The following is a 19782-nucleotide window of genomic DNA, read 5'->3' as shown; positions in this document are numbered from 1 at the left end:
TCTTACATTCATTTGGGATAAGATTTTAGATTAACTTACCTTCATCAAAGCTTCAGTCAACTTAAGGTATTTGTTGAGATAGATGTCCAAAGTATGCGGCCCAAAGATGGTGGATGCTGCTTCGTACCTTTGTGCCTGGAAAAATTATAGCAATCGCATATAAATTAAGCTATACACTCAAAAATACATGAAATCCTCTATTGCCTATACTTAAGGCATAGGAACTTCTCCCGGTACATTGACGATTTATTTGTTGCTTGCTCTACTTAGCTGAAAGAAAACTATGCCAAGGAAAAAGCATTGCTAAGGAGAAGTTCCATACAAATAGCTTTAATTTTAAGTAAGCAAACCATAATATTTATTTATAGTAGTTTACTAAGTATCGGCTTACAATACGGAACGTTGACGAGCGAGGGTAGATTCCTGGGGCGTAGCTTTAACTTTTCTGGTGTTTCCAATGTATTCTAGTACAGTATATGTAACAAAAATAAATGTTGTCTACTCCTTCTCGATGTATGAGGTAAACATACCTGGTATTCCTCTGGAGTAGCGATGTAGTCTGAATAGACATTACTGAGTCCCGCTAGGACCACCTTACTGCCGCCCGCGGCTCGGCTCACCACACTGGCAATAAATAAACATTGTTATATATATAATATATCTACTCATATTCATATAACGGTAGAAAAGACATTAGGATAACTTGGAAGATAAATGGAAGTGGGTCAAAATTCACTGGGTGGGTCAAGTCAAGATTCTTCTGTATACTCGTAAAAAGACGCATGATCTTTAATTCACAAACTGTTAGAGGCAGCTTCCTCGGACAAAGAATTTAGCTTAGCTACTCGTATGCAAAAAGAGAACTTGTTTTCTAAGAGGGCTGTTACTCGACTGCCCGAAAGTAGGTTATGTTTTAAATAATCTGCTTTAGTTTTAGTTTTTGGGATAAATAGATAAGTATATTTTAATTGTTTATTTACTGTTTTCTGTTGTAGCAAATAGTTTTTGTAACTGTAACATAATGTGTGAGAGCCCGTTTCCACTTTTCGGCTGTCGGATCCGTTTCGTGTCGGATGTCAGTCATTTCTATAGAAAATCGTGTCAGGCAAGTGTGAATAGATTCATGACCTTCATATAAAATTTTCTGCCACTAGAACATCCGATTAAAATCAGGGCCGGACATCCGACAAGTGGAAACCAGCTGTGAGTGTACCTGCGCAAGCGGCGGCCCGACATTGTCGTGAACTCTCCGGGGACCGCGGCCAGCACCAGCCCGCCGATGCGCGCCACTGAACACGACACTATCTTCGGTTGCCACTCGTATGGGAACTTCGCCTGGAACCAACGTTTTGAGGTTACCATCATCATCAGCTAACTCCAAGACAGAACAGTGTAACGTGAGGCCTTACTGTCTGATGCACTCGGAAATGCATCTGTCGCACGGTGTAGGATGAAAGTAGAAAGTGATGGTGAATCACGAGCGTTAGAGCGTTTGACAATGCCACTGGCCTTGTTTGGGCCTGTTAAAAATCTGCTGATGGAGCATCACTTCTCCATCAGCAGATGGCAGGCATACATTGGATGGAACTCCAAGACAGCACAATGTTACCTAGGTTTGTTTATGGTCTGATGATGGAGCTGTTAATAAGTAACATTACAGCGTGTTTTTTTAATTTTTTCAAACTACCCATCATCATCATATCAGCCGTAGGTCGTCCACTGTTGGACATAGGCCTCCCCCACAGACCTTCAGTGGCTTCAGTCGGAAGCGGCTTGCATCCACCGTGAACCTGCACTTTACCATACTTTGGGCGTGTCCGACTCCTTTGGCCGTTTTTGAAGGTTCATACTGACCCGTCCAGTAGCGAGCAGTATGGGCTTGGGCGCCTGGCAGCGGATGTCCTCCGCGGTGGGTTCCGCGATGAAGTCCCGCACGGCGTTCCAGAGCGGGTTGGTGGTGACCGTGCCCTGCTTGAAGTCGAAGGCGCCCGGCCCGTCCGTGGTGCCCGCCGCGAAGCTGTAGCCCATCGCTGGGAGGCAGCCCGAGGCTGTGGCGCTCTGGGGGGGATTTTAAGTTTTTTATATTTATAATGATACCTGATGGTAGCACCAGAGATATATGACGTTGCGTTGCAAACAGTCAAGCCATATTCAATCTAAAGGTCCAGCTCATTAGGGCCACCCGGCACCTGACCAGCACCGCCTAGACTTACGGCGTCCACTCCTTGTGTCCACGGGTGGACGCCGCGTTAACAACGAGTGGACCTCACGTGGTTCACAAATTTCCTAGTAGTCACTATGGCGGCGAGCAGCGGGCTCTCACAGAGTGGTCCACTCGCCGTCCGCGCGTGGCAACCTCGCGAGTGAGGCGAACCGGTGACGCTACGGAGTTGATGTAGTGAGCGCATGCCCATACAAATCCATAATATGAAGAATACTAACCGCTCGAGGCGAGGCGGTGCTGGTCGGGTGCTGGGTGGCTGTAATGAGCTGTGACCATAAGACGTGAGTTATATTTCACTTTGAGTAAGTCTCACGGCAGCTTCATTTTCAAGCAGGTAGCATTCAAACCAAAATAAAATCTCCAGCATGATGTGGTGGACTGACGTAACTGATACATACTTTTTATTGTTCTATACTTACCGCATTAAACGTCTCAGTAACAGGATCGTAAGGCGTCGCAGTCTCGTTCGGCATGTCCACATACTGATGTACGACGCCCAGCGGGCCCGTCAAATCCTCCCCAGGTTCCTTCAGGACTTTCTGTAAAACAATGCCATAGTTTTTTTATCTAAAACTGACCAGGGATTGCCTTTTTCTTATCAAGGCCCAGTTTCTCGAAGCTTTCAAGTCAAATCCTACTAATATAAATGCGAAAGTATGTCGTCAGTCTGTTACTTCTTCACTCTTCACGCCTAAACCGCTGAATTGATTTAAATATAATTTGGTATGAAGACCATTTGGGTATAACCCTTAAGTGCCTACGCTAGCTGGCGCGGGTGCACTGCGCGGGCACACCCTGCGGGATCAGCTACAGCAGGGTTTCTTAAAGCGGCGTCCACGGACCCCTTAAGGGCCCGTAGCATGTGTATCAGGGGTCCGCCGCAGTAGGTCAGTCTGTAAAAATATTTACTAGGAAATTTCCAAAAAAAAATTGACAGGAGCCTTGGTCCGTGACTAGAAAAAGTTTATGAAACCCTGAGCTACAGGTAAAATCTGTCGCACGCGACGCGCGCAGTTAGCTGCTCATACTATTTTTCAATAGGCGTTTGCAGGTGGTAGGACCGCCCGGATTGCTACCACCATCTTGCTCGCTAATCCTACCGTGAAGCAGCAGTGCTTGCCCTGTTGTGTTTCGGCGTGGAGAGTAAGACAGCCGGTGAAATTACTGGCACTTGAGGTATCCCATCTTAGACCTCTAGGTTGGCAACGCATCTGCAATCCCCCTGGTGTTGCAGGTGTCTATGGGCGGTGGATCTCTTACCATCAGGAGTCCCACTTGCTCGTTTGCCATCCAGTAGAATAAAAAAAAAGAAAAAAAAACCCAGGGCCGTCTTTCACCTATTAGAGGCCCTGGGCACAACATGCTGCATTCGGTAAGCCTGATTTTCAGGAGAAAGTGGAGTAGGTAGATATCGGTTATCGTTTGGTATTGGAGTAGAGACTAGGGGGCCCCAATGCATCGCGGGGCCCTGGGCACGTGCACGGGCACGTGGGCAGGGGGGAAGAAGGGCCTGCGTACACCCGCTTTGTGCAAACCGCGTCAGCTAGCGCAAGCCTTGACACTCACCATGGCCGTTTCAAACATCTTAGTGGCGATGATCTTGGTGCTCTCGAACATGTCCCTGCCCGGGCCGGAGGCGAAGCACTCCTCGCCGTGCAGCTTGCAGAGCAGACTCTCCTGGTCGCACACCTTGCCGGAGATGCTGCAGCGAGGACCTGCCGTGTTGGGGGATACGTCGCCGAGGTTGGTCGATGCGAAGGCGCACACTATGCGGCCCTAAAGTTTGAGGAAGAATATTTAATTTTATAAATAAGTTAATAAATATGTATATAATAATAAATAAATACCATGGGACACTTGACACCAATTGACCTAGTCCCAAACTAAGCAAAGCTTGTACTATGGACAGTAGGCAACGGATAAACATTACTTATATAGATAAATACATATTAAACATCCAAGAACCGAGAGCAAACATTCGTATTATTCATACAAATATCAAATTAAATGGAATGAATATTAACTTAAAAAAAGCACCTGAAACCTAAGCCACCCAATGTGAATATAGTTAGGTTAGTCAGTTTTATGAGTTTTAAAAAGTTTATGTACTTAATTTTTAAAAAATGGCAACTAAAAAATAATCAAGTCATATAAAATTAAGTAACTTAAAATTCAACCGTGGGGACCCCATGAAAATCACGACCAGCTCAAAAAAATCCCTGTAAAGGGATCTTGGAGCTCTAACGATTTAGACGAATTCGCTATGTTAGGATATTCGGGGCGAACAATCGATCTATCTTGTTGTATCATTGGGAAAACGCATGCTTTTGACCTTTTGTTTGATAACATGTAATTCCGATTGATATTTCAACAGCGTGGTGGTTCAGCGGTATGTGTTGACTATATAGCAAACTGAAAGTCTGTGGTTCAAATCAGATATTGATTTATATTTGTATTTATTTAGTTCAAGTTTTACTTTTAGAGCTTATTTAAATACTTATCTTCTCCAAAACTATGAAAAAGGACTAAGCAAAGCTCAGTCGCAGTGCAGTAGGTACCGATGACTTTTGGTAACAAGTTCTTACCTTACCAGGCATCGTCCCATTCCCGTTTAGTGCTTTCTCCATCAGAATAGAAGCATAGCCCACGTTGTCTGATGAGATGAGTTTGTTGGTGTTGTTCATGCTGGTAGGATGCACCGCGAACCAGTTGATCACTCCTAAGATACGGTTGTCAGGAGCCAGGAATCGTACCTGGGCTAGGGTCTTGTCGGTGTCGTATTTGTATCTGCAAGTCAGAAGATCCTAGATGAGGTAACAACAATTCGACCTGTATACATCCCAGTGCACAGGCTTCATCTCAGAATGAAACTTGGGCTTGGGCTGTACCGACGTGGCACAGTGCGGATTGGAAACTACGTATGCACCACTGAATTGTTTCGCAGGTGTGTGTACTTATGTAGCTTTCTTTATAGCTTTATAGCTTTCTTAATGATTTACTTCACTTTATGGCTCGGTGTCAAATGTAATTTTGCACATAAATACCGTAAGCTCTCGCTCAAAATCCCAATCCTCTGCTTGAAAGGCCATAGGTGAAACCACTAGGCCACACATCGAACAGAAGGGGTGCGGTTAATATATACAACCTGATAATTTACAAGAGGGCATGAATTATCAGAGAGTGCCTACCATATCGATAAGTACGCTGTCGTTAATCACCCCTAACAGAGAAAACCCTCGCCCTGCTGCCGATCTCGTGGTCCCCGAGCCGTACTAGTATTGTAGTCTTGTCTACAGGTACTGTAGCTGGACCTACTTGGCTCTCTCTTCGGGCGGGTTCCGCAGGTACGAAGTCGGCGAGCGGTTAATGTTGGCATCGAGAAGCTCGCCCTCGCCGTACTCCATCCGGGCTGGTGCCAAGTTCACGTGGGCCATCGCTATGCTCTGTCAGACAAATACAAGGTGAGTCTGGATTTCTGGAGAGCTGATCGAGATCAACTCTACCACTCTACTAACCTCCTAACGCCCAAAGTACTTTATTTACGTGAAAAAAAGTCACATTTTAACAAGGTTTCTTAGTTCTCCAAGGAATCTTTATAGTTTCGCCATGTCCGTCCGTCTGTCTGTCTGACGTGCCAGAAAACTGTAATTTTGCATGAAAATTTCTATTAACCAAGGGGAAGAAGTGTAGGTACATTACCATTAAAAGATAAAAAAATGTGGGGGGAGGAATTTCATTATCTCGTCGAAGCTAATAATGTGGAGTATTGTTTGGATAGGATGTATGTTTTCTCTCTTATTCAGAAAAAAGTACCCCAAAATATATGTCACATTTTTATAAAGTAACCCACCCGAAAACTTACTGATGTTAATTATATTAAGGGGCACCATCCATTGATTAGTGTTAACTGACTATTAAATGTGATGCCGTCTCCGTCTATCGAACAAAACAAATAGAGACGGCATCACATTTAACCGACAGTTTACACTAATCAATGGATGGTGAAACAGCCCCTAAGTCTAGTCTAGAGCATCTAGAGGAGAAAGCACAGAGAGTATAATAAATGCTCTCACTGGGGTATACATATCTGCCCAAACAAGTTTGAAAATGTCTAGGTATGCTTTTCTAACATCGCTTCAGTCTCTGGTAATACTGGTATAAGTAGAACAAAAGTATCACCTTATAGATCCCAGCAATGTAAGACACGTAGGTCTCCTTGACAAAACCGAGGATCGGCAGGTCGAAGAGGAAGTGCATTAGGAAACCTCCTGGTGTCGAGTGTGTGTGAGTTCCGCTAATTATCACGTTGTGTTCGTTGTAGATGTCGCCGTAGCGTTTTTGGAGACGTTTTACGATCTGGAAGTATTAAACACTTTTTTATGACAAGGCAGACAGTGTGATTGAGAGCCTAGCCTAGCCAAAACGCCTACTGTAAATCTAAACAGTCGACGGAAAAAGATACAGCTTTAATACCTTTAAGACACACTACTCTTCGTACCCATTTCTCGTCTACGGCGAAACGTAACGTTAACGGACGAACAAATCGTTAGACCTCGGGGAATATAACAAATATTTAAACAAGGAGAAAGAAGAGCTTAAACAAAATGAGTATTGGTAGGTTTGTAACTTATACTTGGGAATAAAAAATACTTAAACAGTACCAGTTGTACTGTAATAGGCCATGTTAGGCCACACCTGGACACAAAAGTATATATATCCACATAGGAGGACATATAAATCTAACCCAGGATACTGATTACCGTTAATGCTAAAGCCACTGTTGTCCACCAGCACCCAATTTTAGGAGTACTACTGAAAGTGGTAGTGATGGTGGAAATAGGTACTGGAAGTGGTTCTTACTTCCTTTCTAGCGCCATGGCCCATCATGGGAGCGTCTACAGACACGAAGACGAGCCGCTGCGTACTGTTGCCACTGTCGTCTGCTAGGACGAAGGCTCGGGAGAACTGCCGGAGGTGGATTCCATGACCGATCTGCTGAAAGTGCGCGTATCCCATCTGGAAAAAGAAGAGGAGTCTGTTATCTGTTATAGTACTGCACTACCTAGTGAGTGGATAAATGATAAAGGTATTACATTTTCTTCTTGTGACATGGCTAGATGCCTCATATTTTGAAAACCGCTCAGCTTTAGGCTACGCATTACGTAAGTATCTATAGAGGACCCAAAGAATAGCGCTTGAAAAACATAACCGTCGATGTTACATAAATACGTGTAACACCAGTTAAATCACTGAATTTTCTTCTTGTGACATGGCTAATGGCGACAAATAACCAGTTTAATTTTCCATGTCAAAAGTTTGGGCATATATGCGGGCACGCATTAAATTTAAGACTAGTTTCCATTTATTGCCAGTTGCCCAATTGCCCTTAAATTTCTACATCGGTTAGCATGAGTTCTTTAAAAACTGGTTCTACATTCACTAGGCAAGTTTTCCTTGAGCATCAAAGACTTACACACAAACATTTACCGACAAAATTTTGACCGGACTTCAAATTTCAAACAGCTTGCTCTTCCAAAAAATGTTTCAAAAGCAAAATTTTGTAATAATCGTGATTGCTTAGTAAGCATTGGTGTGAAATACACACATGCCAATTTCGTGACATTTTTTTTTACGTTAAACTGACCGTGATTGGCTCTTATCTCACCTGATGTGCAGATGAGGCCAAAGGTTTACATTTATAAGCTTCATTTTAATTAGCCTGCAATGTAGGTACTATGTTTGTACGGGGCAAATCCTACAAGTTAGTCGCACTTCCAGTGGTTTGACTTGAGGCATACTTGTAAATTTGGTGACGAAAGAATAACGAGGTGGGGACATCCTTTGGTCCGGCTAGGATTGCGGGACGAAACCACAATAGGTACACGTATATTATGACGGAACTCCTGACAAAGGTTAGTATTATAGGTATCGACTTTAAGCACGGAAATGTAGTTTCGAGGACAATGCTACAAGTTAACAAAAAGTACAGACAGCAAAAAAGCTTGTATTATAAATGCCATTTTTAACAAAAACTAGCGTTAATTATTCTATACCACAGTCTATACTTGCTCGTCTGCAAGCTTATAAATTGAAGCTTAAATTACTAGCGTCATCAATTCAAGTTTAAGACTGAAACGACGTTACAGTACAGTATACATATATATATGCTGCGACTCTTAATGAATCTCGCGAAATGATACCACAGAATAAGTACCTACTACTTAATATGTAGAATGTACTCGTTTAGGTATAAGTTTCACTGAATAGAAATTAACTTTAGATTTTACTGTTTTTATCCCTATTTTATCCACTTACGTACAACTGATTCATCGGAGACATTATACTCGTACTTCCCTGTGACTAATAGGGCGTAATATAATATCCGAAGGCGCAGGAATACGCGTAGTTAACATTTATTATTTAAAATAAATTGTGGACGTTCACATAAATATCTCTCTGGTGTCATCTCGAAGATAGCTTTCTATGTACCTATAGTTATTAGATCTTTTTTCAGGGAAACTGTGTTTTAGGTAGCGATACTTTTAATTTAATGTGTGTCTTGCATTGAGATTTTGATTGATTGATTGATTTTGGCATAGAGATAGTTTATGGGCCAGAGAGTGACATAGGCTACTTTTTATCCCGGAAAAATGCACAGTTCCCGAGGGAACAGCGCGCGATAACCGAATTCCTCGCGGACGAAGCCGCGGGCAAAAGCTAGTATAGTATATATTTACACCTTATACAATACATACAATAGTAACCGTGATTGACCTCTATCTCACCTGTGCCTCTAGTGTGGCGTTTTCACAAAACATTCGTTTACTATTCGAAGACGTAAATCGAGCGTTCGATCGTCTATACGTAGCCGCTATATGTCCACGGTGCGGCGTCGTCGCCCGTTTTCGTTACGATACGCAGACGAAATAATTTACGTAGCAAACCTACACTTCACAACAGTTGCTGTGCAAACTTTCCGCTAGAGGCGCTGTTTTCGTTTCGATACAAATTGAGATTTTAACGCGAACGCGATCGAGACGCATTTTGTGAACGGGAAAATACACTAAGGGCACTGATGTCAAGTGCAGATGAGACCAAAGGTGTATCTCACTGGCTCATAACATAACATCCTATCTATTTGATTGACCGGACCGCAGGACGTATACCGACATCCTGTGTGACAAGGCCTAGCTCATGCAATACAAACAAAGTTTCAATGTGGTTTAAACACGCGTAGCGTACCTATTCACGGCATGACTAGTTTAATAAACATAGTAGCCATTGAAATTGTTTTGTCCATTGATAGGTAATACTCGTAAAGTCGTTCCGCTGCGTAAACTACATGACTAACAAGTGCCTCTAAGCCGCTAATGTAAAGCCGAGTTTAGCTTAAGTTGCATTACATTGCGAGGCCGTAAAGCCAACGCGTTTGTAGTGGGCAATCGAGCGCCGCAAGGTAATGCAACTTGCACGATTTTTCTTGCAGATCTAAACTTGGCTTAAGTTATCCACAATATAAAATAACCAAAGTTAAAAACTCCCAACATTATCATTTCAAAGTTCAATATCTCAATAATTCAATTTTTCAGGCATAAATACCCATAATTTGTTAGTGTTACAGTTACACTCATGTACATGCTAGAAATGCTAGAATTAGTATTTACATGGCACTTTCTTTAATTGATTTACATGAATTAAATTTAATAATATAATATAATATAATAAGTATAAAAAAATAAAAAAAAAATTGAAATATAATTGTCTGTAAGTATTTGAAATATAATGACTGAACCGATTGTCAAACATACTAAGCTAAAAACACCCCAAGGAAACTCGCTTTCACGTAAATAATCGCATTGAAATCGGTCCGTCCGTTTCAGAGCTTCGATGTCACAGACAGACTGACAGTCAAGCTGACAATGGCTTCAAACTTATAGCACCCCTCTTTTTGCGCCGGGGGTTAATAAATCTAGCTTTATCCAGCACCAAACTAACAAAATTTTCAAACCGAGGCAAAACCCCTATTTAGGCGCCCTCGCTTACCTCCCCTCGTCCCTGCATTTTGTATTAAAAAGGCATTTTTTTGACTGTACTTAGCACTTTTTTTTGTTGTAACCTTTTTGTACTTCCTTTTTTGTAAAATAAAGAGTATAAACAAACAAACAAACAAGTTTAACTACATAGCATGTGCTTCGGCGCTACGGTGTTCGGTCACATTGCAAAGGCATGGTCAGGAAACCACGGCCAACGCAGTGGTGCAATATGGCAAACAAACTGCATACTTAATCTTATTTGCCGCTGACTGTAGAAAATCTACAAACGAAATATAAACGAGGTGTCAACTGCAATCTGAGCCAAAACCAGTCTAAATTTGAAAAATGTAGATACGTAACTTTTAAATTTTTGACTCAAAATAGCGTAGAAGAAACGCATAACCAACCTATAAGACGAGATGCGATGAATGTAGGTAGGTATGTATGAGTGAGTATTATTGTTACTGTTAATTTTTAAGACACTGTTGTTTTTAAGTATTTGTAATTATTTTATTTTGAAAAAATGATTGCCAAGTTTCTTGCGGCGCATTCTTCTTGGCAATGATGGTCTTTCCGAAAGCGCTGGTAGTTTAAAAAATGACGTGTAAAAGTACCCATTGCGGCCTATTTACTGAATAAATGATTTGAATTTGAATTTGAGTATGCGGAAGCAATTATGGTGTAACACAGTTTTGCGTCCAAATAATTCGTCGCGCAGACTCAGCAGATTTGCAAGAGAGTGAGCATTTTGTCTGTTCTGTATCTTGGCGATTATGACCACACGTTTCAATACATTCGCAAAATTGACCCTATTGTTGTAAAAACAATCATTACAAACTGCTGATTGACAATAACATGCAAATTCTAAACTTCCGAAGCAATTAATTAATAGCAAACGCAATGAATGTGTTTACGATTCGCAAATCAAGTGACTCCCTATGATGACACGATCTACTACGAAGTGCAAAATTCGAACTTCGTATATTGCCGTCCCGCTGACGCTAAAGCTATATTAATACAAGAGTGAGAGGGACGGCACGATACGAACTTCGAATTTCGCAGTAACCCCCTGGCGTCCCTGGAGCTAAGATTAATTCATGGAAATTTTTGAGCTGCTCACGATTTTGTGTAGGGCGCACTAGCACAAACCGTAAACAAACCGCCAACCGTACACAAGGTCAGTTCTTGTTATAGTTATTGGCCATGACGGATCATGACAATATTTATTAGTAACAAAATAACATGTTATTTACATTGACAGTAGGGTCAATAAACTCTTTAGTGTTAGCGATATTTCTCCTCTGTGAAAACCCTCGTTGTCGCTCCCAACTTTTGGTAGATTTGTAGTTGTGCTCCATAAAATCGTACTTTTAAAATAAGACTAAGTAAGTAGTAACTCAGGAGATGTTACATGGCAACAAGCTAGGTACCTACACTTAAAAGTTGATTGACCCAGTTACGATAGAGCTATAATATCCAAAAAATAATCCATACTAATATTATAAATGCGAAAGTGTGTGTATGTTTTGTGTCTGTATGTTTGTCCGTGTTTCACGTCGAAACGGAGCGACGGATCGACGTAGTTTTTGGCATAGAGATAGTTTATAGACCCGAGAGTGACATAGGCTACATTTATCCCGGAAAAGTGCACAGTTCCCGAGGGAACAGCGCGCGATAACCGAATTCCACGCGGGCGAAGCCGCGGGCAAAAGCTAGTGAAATAATATGATATTATGGCATCCTACGGAGATTTAAAAGACATTTAAGACATTTAAAAAAACTGTTTACGGTTTGTGCCAGTGCTGCATTCTGACGTGTCAGAACAGAACATTGCAGTAATATTTCCTATTTCTCTCAAGTCATATATATATCTTTTTTTTTATTCTACTGGATGGCAAACGAACAAGTGGGTCTCCTGATGGTAAGAGATCACCACCGCCCATAAACATCTGCAACACCAGGGGTATTGCAGATGCGTTGCCAACCTCTCTATATAGGTTGGCAACAGGCCTCTGCCTAAGATGGGATACCTCAAGTGCCAGTAATTTCACCGGCTCTCTTACTCTCCACGCCGAAACACAACAGTGCAAGCACTGCTGCTTCACGGCTGGATTAGCGAGCAAGATGGTGGTAGCAATCCGGGCGGACCTTGCACAAAGGTCCTACCACCTGCAAAATTTACCTATACAAGGAAGAAAAATCGTGTAAACCTCATTAGGTAAGTACATTAAGGGGCTAAGCTGTTTCACCACCTATTGATTAATTTTAATTGACGGATACATAACTCACTGACGGATTTATAACTCACTTTTCAAAGTCACTCACTTACTTTTTGTCTGTCCTCCTTCATCCACGCAAAAGTTGACTGCAGGGCTACTACGAAACTCGAAGTTCGTGTCGTGCGGTCCTTCTGACACTTATACTATTTAACACGAGAGCGAGAGGGACGGTATAATACGAACTTCGAGTTTCGAGTTTCGTAGTAGCCCTGCTGGTAGAGATCCCTCAAAGGGATATATTCGCCTTTGTACATATATAAACTGAGCGGCAAAAAATCTGGCCCTGAAATCTATGCAGTAATGAATAGGTAATTTTGTATGTAGTGGGGCAAATTTTGTGCTCTCGTTCTCGTTTGCCAATTGTGTCAATATGTACATACCTACATACATTACACTGCGGAGGAACTTACAAATTACCAGTGCTCTAATGAACGACGCAACGAAATGCAACGCACGATTACTTGTAAATACTTATTCTGTCGCACGATTTACTTGACTTTTATTTACAGGCATAGATAATTTCCTTGCTACACTTCTCATATACAGCGTGTAAATTTTATACGGGCGTATACTTTATCCATCTACAGTATCCAGTAATACGACTGATATAGGATAATAATTTTGTTAAATAGTGTTATTAATTAGGTGTAACGATTTTTTAAAGTCCGACTGAGCAGCAATGTACGCAGTCCAACTTATTTTGACATAACAAGTAATTAACAGTTTGTTTACTTTATTTTTGTAATATCTTTTAAAAACTGCCTTTTTTTCCCATGATTTGTCGATTAAGTGGAACAATCAGGGCTTAATAACTTGACCAAAGAAAGATTTTTCAAGTAAATCGTTACTTGCAATGCAAATGCGTTAGTTCTTATGCCATTGCAACTCTTGAATCATTTACCTTGATATCTTAAATTTTTCTGTTCAACTACCTATTTATCGTTTACACATCTTTAAACTTCACAGAAAGTGGTAATAGTACCTAAGATGCAGATTTCTGATAAATTTACGTAGTAAACTTTAAAAGTGAAAACTGCATTTATCAACAACATCATGTATAATTTTGCATCTAAAGCACATTTTTATAGTTTAGGCGTGCTTGCAACCGACACGAATCTAATCTAGGTCTAATAGAATAGTAAACAATGACTCATCTACTCGCACTGCTCTCCAAAAGAACAGGTTTTCTACGAATCATCTAAGTAAGAAATCTAGCAGAGCGTACGAAATGCTCACAAATATAAACACTGCGCAACGATCATCCTTCCTTCCATTCCTTCTTTCTGTTAAAAGGTTGCCTGGAAGAGATCGCTCATAAGGGGATCCCATGCCCCAATGACCTTCGATCTGAATTCCTTAGTTTTCTAATATTTTTTGTAGCTTATTATATTAACAACAACGGCTTTAAGCAATATAGGGGAAGATTGGCACCATTCGTACACGGGGATCCTTCATACAGTCACTACTACAGCTTGTTAGAATAGCATATTTGTTACGGCTTTGCGTGTGTGGGTAGGCGCGGGCGACCGACGGTTGTCAACGAAGTTAGCCGCCAGTGCGGCCGCTGAGAGCGACACGAGAGGGCGTAATGTGTTTTCGCATGCTCAAAGTAAATATTTTGTTGATGTTCTCGGATGTTTCTTGCTTTAGGAAAGTGTCAAATTATAACGGATTATTGCTTAATGATAAGTGACTACAATCAAGATCATAATAATGTATCTATTTTGTAGATTTTTCTGCATGATTTATGTGTCGGTAAAAATCTTTTATTTTTGACCTTCGGGGCAAGTTCGTACGCCTTCTTCAGGGGCACATTCGTACGCGTCTGAATGTGCCCCCTATAACATCAATGACTTTATTTCAGACAAAATTTCAAAAACGGTCCGGAATTATAAGAATAAAGAGACTAGGTGTACAATAATAAATGAAAAAAATATGTCTGCGGCGGTAAAAAATGTTTTAGAAGTAAACTTATCTTATAGAAAGGCAGCAGATAAACATAATATTAAGGTTTCTACTTTAGAGAGTCGGATAAAGAAAATAAAAGGTAATCCTGATGATGATGGCACGAACCGCATTACATATCAGTCTTAAAACACATTTACCAAGCATTTTCTACTGAAGAAGAGTCACAATAGAACGAATGTATTGAAAAAAGTTCAAAAATGCATTACGGGCTCACGATATTGCAACGTAATTGGAAAGTCATAGACGTAGTAGGTCAGAGACTTCTAACTTTTACACATTTCCTAATTATTTTAAAGATTTGGTTTATGTTTAATTTATGTCAAACTATTTTATTAATGTGCAATTATTACTAAAAGATTGATCTCTTCATAACTGATTTGTAGTTAATTAGTTTAGTTAGTCTGCAACATGATGTGTTTTTTCTATTAAATATTTTTTTCTAAGTGATGTATATTTTTTGTTAACAAAAGATTTTGTCATTTACTTTATCGTTGGCATATTTAAGGCCAATGAACACGATTATTACAATTATTTTGCTCTTTTACTTAACCCGTATGAAGCTACCCCACACTGCCTGAATGTTCCCCTATTTATATACGAATGTACCCCATTGGTGGGGTAGATTCGGACATTTGACAGCTTTTGCAAAAATTCAATTCATTCATTTATTTGAAAAGTTATTGACTTTAAACTTTTTGAATAAGAAGCGGAACATATGCTGAGTGCTATAATAACTGATTGAGCATTCTATCTTTATTTATAATTTTTTGAAAAATCAAAGTCTAAAAAGTGTACGAATGGTGCCAATCTTCCCCTAGTATCCTATATTTACTTCAAAGTTCATTGTCTTCGAGATATTTGGCATCAAAGTTGAAAAATTTTAGGCCAAAAAACTAGTTTTCTGGCCATAACTTTTGTCGAAAATACAAACTGAGACATGGATGCACAGAAAAACCAGAAAAAGAGACCAGCGCTGGGAATCGAACCCAGGTCCTCAGCAATCCGTGCTGCGTGCTATAACCCCTACACCATCGCTGGATTTTCGATATGGTTTCACGGGATACCCGTAAAAGTAACAAATTTGGAGTTGAAATAATTAAAAAAAAAAATACAAAAAGACTCCAAAAAACCAATCATAACTTTTGTGTTAATTAGTTTTAAATGAAAACCCTTGACCAGTTTTTAGAGACGTCAAAGACGAACCTAAATATATAGATTTCGTATATGTTCGATCTTTCACGTCATTAGAGATACGAAATAAGTGTTTTTTCAGAGAATGTTTAAAAAAATCATACAAAATTATTTTTTTTTTTTTTCAAAATCCGGTAGATAAAAATGGAGATAAAAGATTGGAGAACCGATAGCCGTTTGACTTATAATTCTATCTGTAGTGCTACAGTAGAAGATACGATTCAAAACTTGTCAAAAATCGATGAAAACCTCGGGTAGCCCCTTAAGCGATACGGCCGCCTATTACCTGTAATTTTCTCTATGTAAGGTAACGGCGCCTATTACCGTGGTACTTAAGGAAGTTTTCAAATGAGTCCCAAAAATTAAGGGTATCAAAGCTCCTTAACAAACGAGAATATTTTTTTTATTTAAGAGCGTTTATTGAACTTTCAGTGTCTTAACTTTTTGGGCTCGTTTTAGTTATTAGTATTTGATAAAATAATTATTGAAATCAAAATACCCAAATCTTCTATTACCGTGGTAATGGACAGGCTGTGATTCCATTACCGCGAATTGAGCTTCTATTACCGAGGTATAAAAAAACGGCAATTTTCTACCATCGGTAAAAGGAACGCGACACATGTTTTGGAACTTAATACCGAGGGATTAAAAAAGGTAATGGCTTAGGTTCTGTATAATGTATTGTACACCAAATATTTTTGAGAAAATTTAAATAAAAAACTAAAGTTTGATTCGAATAGTGTATCCAGCCCTTTGTATTTTATTATGCTTATGCCACCAGTTATAGTTTGATGTATGCATGCTGAGTAAAAGTCACAACTTTATCAAAAAAATCTGCATTTACGGTACCCTAAATGTGAATTATTTTAACAGAAAAATAAAATGTCACTCGGTAATAGGGACTTCTTTAAGAACCTATTACCGACCCAAAGACAATTGAATGGGTCGGTAATAGATGCCCAAACATTCTATTACCGAGGGTTATGCGATCATACCATCGTTAATTGGCTTAATTTGGAGTATTGTAAAATCTAATTCCGACCTATAAAAACTATAGGATAGAGTTGTGTTTGAATTACAAATCAAATATACTTATTACATCCTTGGCATATAACCAAAATTACATAACTGGTAAGTAAATATAAAATTTCATCGCAATATTTAAACAACTTGGCAAAATAACGGTTTCTATAGAAACTACAAATTCAGTATTGAAGTTTTTGCTAAAAAATAAGAGTTTGTTAATACTTTTCATACCACGGAAATAGTTTTTTAAAAGCGTGAATAGATCAAGATTGGAATAACTGTAACAAATTATATAAACGATAATTTATACCAAAAATAAAGCTTGAAGAACCAAAAATACCACTTTAACTATTACCGTGATATACCACGGTATTACAACCAACAGTTAAAAATGGCGCCTATCGCCGCTGTATTTTATTTTCCATTTTAATCGTATTTCCGGGCCAAAAAATATACAAAAAGTATTCAGAACTCGTACAAAAACTATAAAAAGCCATTTAAAAACCATAACATTAGTTCAATTGCCATAAATATTTTGTAAAACACTAAATAAGATTCGAGTCTGCTTGTATGCGGTGTCACGCGTTAGTATGGCAAATCCTCTTCCGTCGGTGCCATTTCGGAAAATCACGAATTGCAAGATCTTTGATTCATGCACATACACTAGCGCTAATAAATCAGTGAGTCGACTAAATAAGCTTTTATCTTGTAAAATATATTTTTTAAGAAATCTATCGGTTTGATTATAAAATGCGTATTTTAAATTGCCGCGGTGATGGCCGTCGATTTCGATACCCCCGGTAATAGGCGCCTTTACCTTACCTATTTGCTGTATCGCTTACTATTTCTGGTGTACAATAAAGAGTCATTTTATTGTGGTATTGTATCATTCCACTATCCCACTAATATGGGATCGTTCAGGGAGGGTTTGAAAAGATTTTTTTTATGATTATTGTATTGTTCATCATCCCAGCCTATATACGTCCCACTGCTGGGCACAGGCCTCCTCTCAGATCAAGAGGGCTTGGGCCATAGTTCCCACGCGGGCCCAGTGCGGATTGGGAACTTCGCACGCACCATTGAATCGCTTCGCAGGCTTGTGCAGGTTTCCTCACGATGTTTTAATTCACCGCAAAGCTCGAGGTAAATTTCAAATGTAATTCCGCACATGAATTTCGAAAAACTCAGAGGTGCGAGCCGAGGTTCGAACCCATGACCCTCTGCTTGAGAGGCGATAGGTCAAACCACTAGGCCACCACGGCTGCGTATTGTATTGTGTTGTTACGTATTACCTATTCATATTTTGTTTGCATATGCATATTTGTATACAAGGTGTCAATTAAATAACTGAAAAGGCCCTAGTTGTTAGAGAACCTGACTACGAAGCTTGAAGTTCCGGGTTCGATTCCCGGCCGGGGCAGATATTTGTATGAATAATACGAATGTTTTTTCTCGGGTCTTGGATGTTCAATATGTATTTATGTATGTATTTACTTATATGTTTAACCGTTGCCTAGTATCCATAGTACACGCTTTGCTTAGTTTTGGACTAGGTCAATTAGTGTGAAGTGTCCCATGATATTTATTTATTTATTATTTATTTAATTAACACCTTGTATAGTAGTTTGATAGTAGTGTATTTTTATTGTTAGATTCTTTTATATTTGTGTATTATATTATTTAAAGCTTTGTACAGCTACAATTAGCTTCCACTATCTATTTTAATTTTTAAACTCACTTTTTGCCTGTCCCTAACTGAATGCTCCTCTCATCCACTCAAAGGTTGGCTGGTAGAGATCTCTTAAAGGGATAAGTTACAAACCTACATACAATATTATAAATGCGAAAATTAGTTTGTTTGTGTTAAGATGAAATTCGGTATACTGATATTACTTATAGTTTGAGTCCCGGGGAAGGACATAGGATAGTTTCAAACCAAATTTCAAGTTTCAAGGCGATAAAAACCAATAATATAACGAAGGTGGGTCAAACAACTTTTTTACCCACACTAATCTGTCCGCAACATTTTTCAAACAATTGCAGATTTTTGTGAGTAAACATATTTTTTCTGTAATTTAATAATAGATGGTGTACATGAATACATGCCATCCTACGTAAGTTCAACCTATTAAACCGTGAAATATCTTGTTGGAAGTACGATTTTTTTGGTAACGCCAGAGACAGTTTTGGTAACGCAGGAGACGCCCAGTGTCGGTAAAATAGTTGATTGGCCCAGGTACTCGTAGGCTGCGCATGCGCAAGCCGAGGTTAGTGAGCATTCCTGCTAATCAGCTTCATTCTATAGAGGGGGGGAAAGTCTTCCCCTCCGAGTCTCGGCAACCCTTGATCTCGTCTGATGATAAACGAAGATGACGGTTAATGATCTTCATCCTTGACGTACTTAGCAGATCAAATGTTACCGCTAAAACACCTAAAACATGCAGTTTACTTATATCTACCACTACTGGGTCCACTGTTGCTGGTTTTAATGCAAGAACGCGCTATGCGGTTAACCGCGCGGTTCTCACACGCCGTCCCTCTTCGAAGTATCGCTTAAGAAAGAGACGGCGCGGGTAGCCGCATGCGTACGTTAGTCTTATATCATCTTATGACAGACCGTGAATTAAACGGTCATGTCGTTGCGCTCGCGCAATCATCATTATGGCCTTGACCGCCACAGCAAGTGAGCAGTGCTTTTGTAAGTGTTGTGTTTTTAGAGTGTGTTCGTACTTAAATGGTGGGTTATGCCATCCGTCATCCTCTCTCATCACCATCATCATGATGATGAGTAATAAGTGTCTACTTTATACGGGGTGGGGCCGATCGACAGATGGATGGATGGATGGAGAGATGGTACTCGTCGAACTGAACGTCCTTCATGGTCAGCGACTTTTAAAAACAATGAATTGGGCGTTTAAAGAAAAAGTGTACCCTTTCTTTTTTTATTTTGGCAAAATATGGTTTTTCCTACTCAGAATCAAGAGCACAATCGATTCCGATAGTTTAAAAAAATGTCCCCAAAATAATTACAGTTTTGCGACATTTCTTTCCCTCAACTCAG

The 19782-nt window shown here is 39.8% G+C and overlaps 1 protein-coding gene across 3 annotated transcripts in view; it reads right to left on the bottom strand.

Moving 5' to 3' along the window:
- The window catches only part of CDase (neutral ceramidase), a 37934-nt gene that overhangs the window by 3773 nt on the left and 14379 nt on the right, over nt 1–19782 (bottom strand). For all 3 annotated transcript variants that reach the window (XM_074093776.1, XM_074093775.1, XM_074093773.1), the window contains 10 exons: nt 7085–7240; nt 6404–6580; nt 5540–5667; nt 4810–5011; nt 3791–4000; nt 2644–2763; nt 1855–2058; nt 1214–1335; nt 531–624; nt 40–135 (listed from right to left, as the gene is read on the bottom strand). In XM_074093776.1, the coding sequence (XP_073949877.1) occupies nt 40–135; nt 531–624; nt 1214–1335; nt 1855–2058; nt 2644–2763; nt 3791–4000; nt 4810–5011; nt 5540–5667; nt 6404–6580; nt 7085–7240 (1509 nt within the window). The remainder of the gene's footprint in view (nt 1–39; nt 136–530; nt 625–1213; nt 1336–1854; nt 2059–2643; nt 2764–3790; nt 4001–4809; nt 5012–5539; nt 5668–6403; nt 6581–7084; nt 7241–19782) is intronic.

Source organism: Choristoneura fumiferana, chromosome 10, assembly GCF_025370935.1.
Source record: "Choristoneura fumiferana chromosome 10, NRCan_CFum_1, whole genome shotgun sequence".
Lineage (NCBI taxonomy): Eukaryota > Metazoa > Arthropoda > Insecta > Lepidoptera > Tortricidae > Choristoneura > Choristoneura fumiferana.
This window is presented reverse-complemented; position numbering and strand designations above follow the sequence as displayed.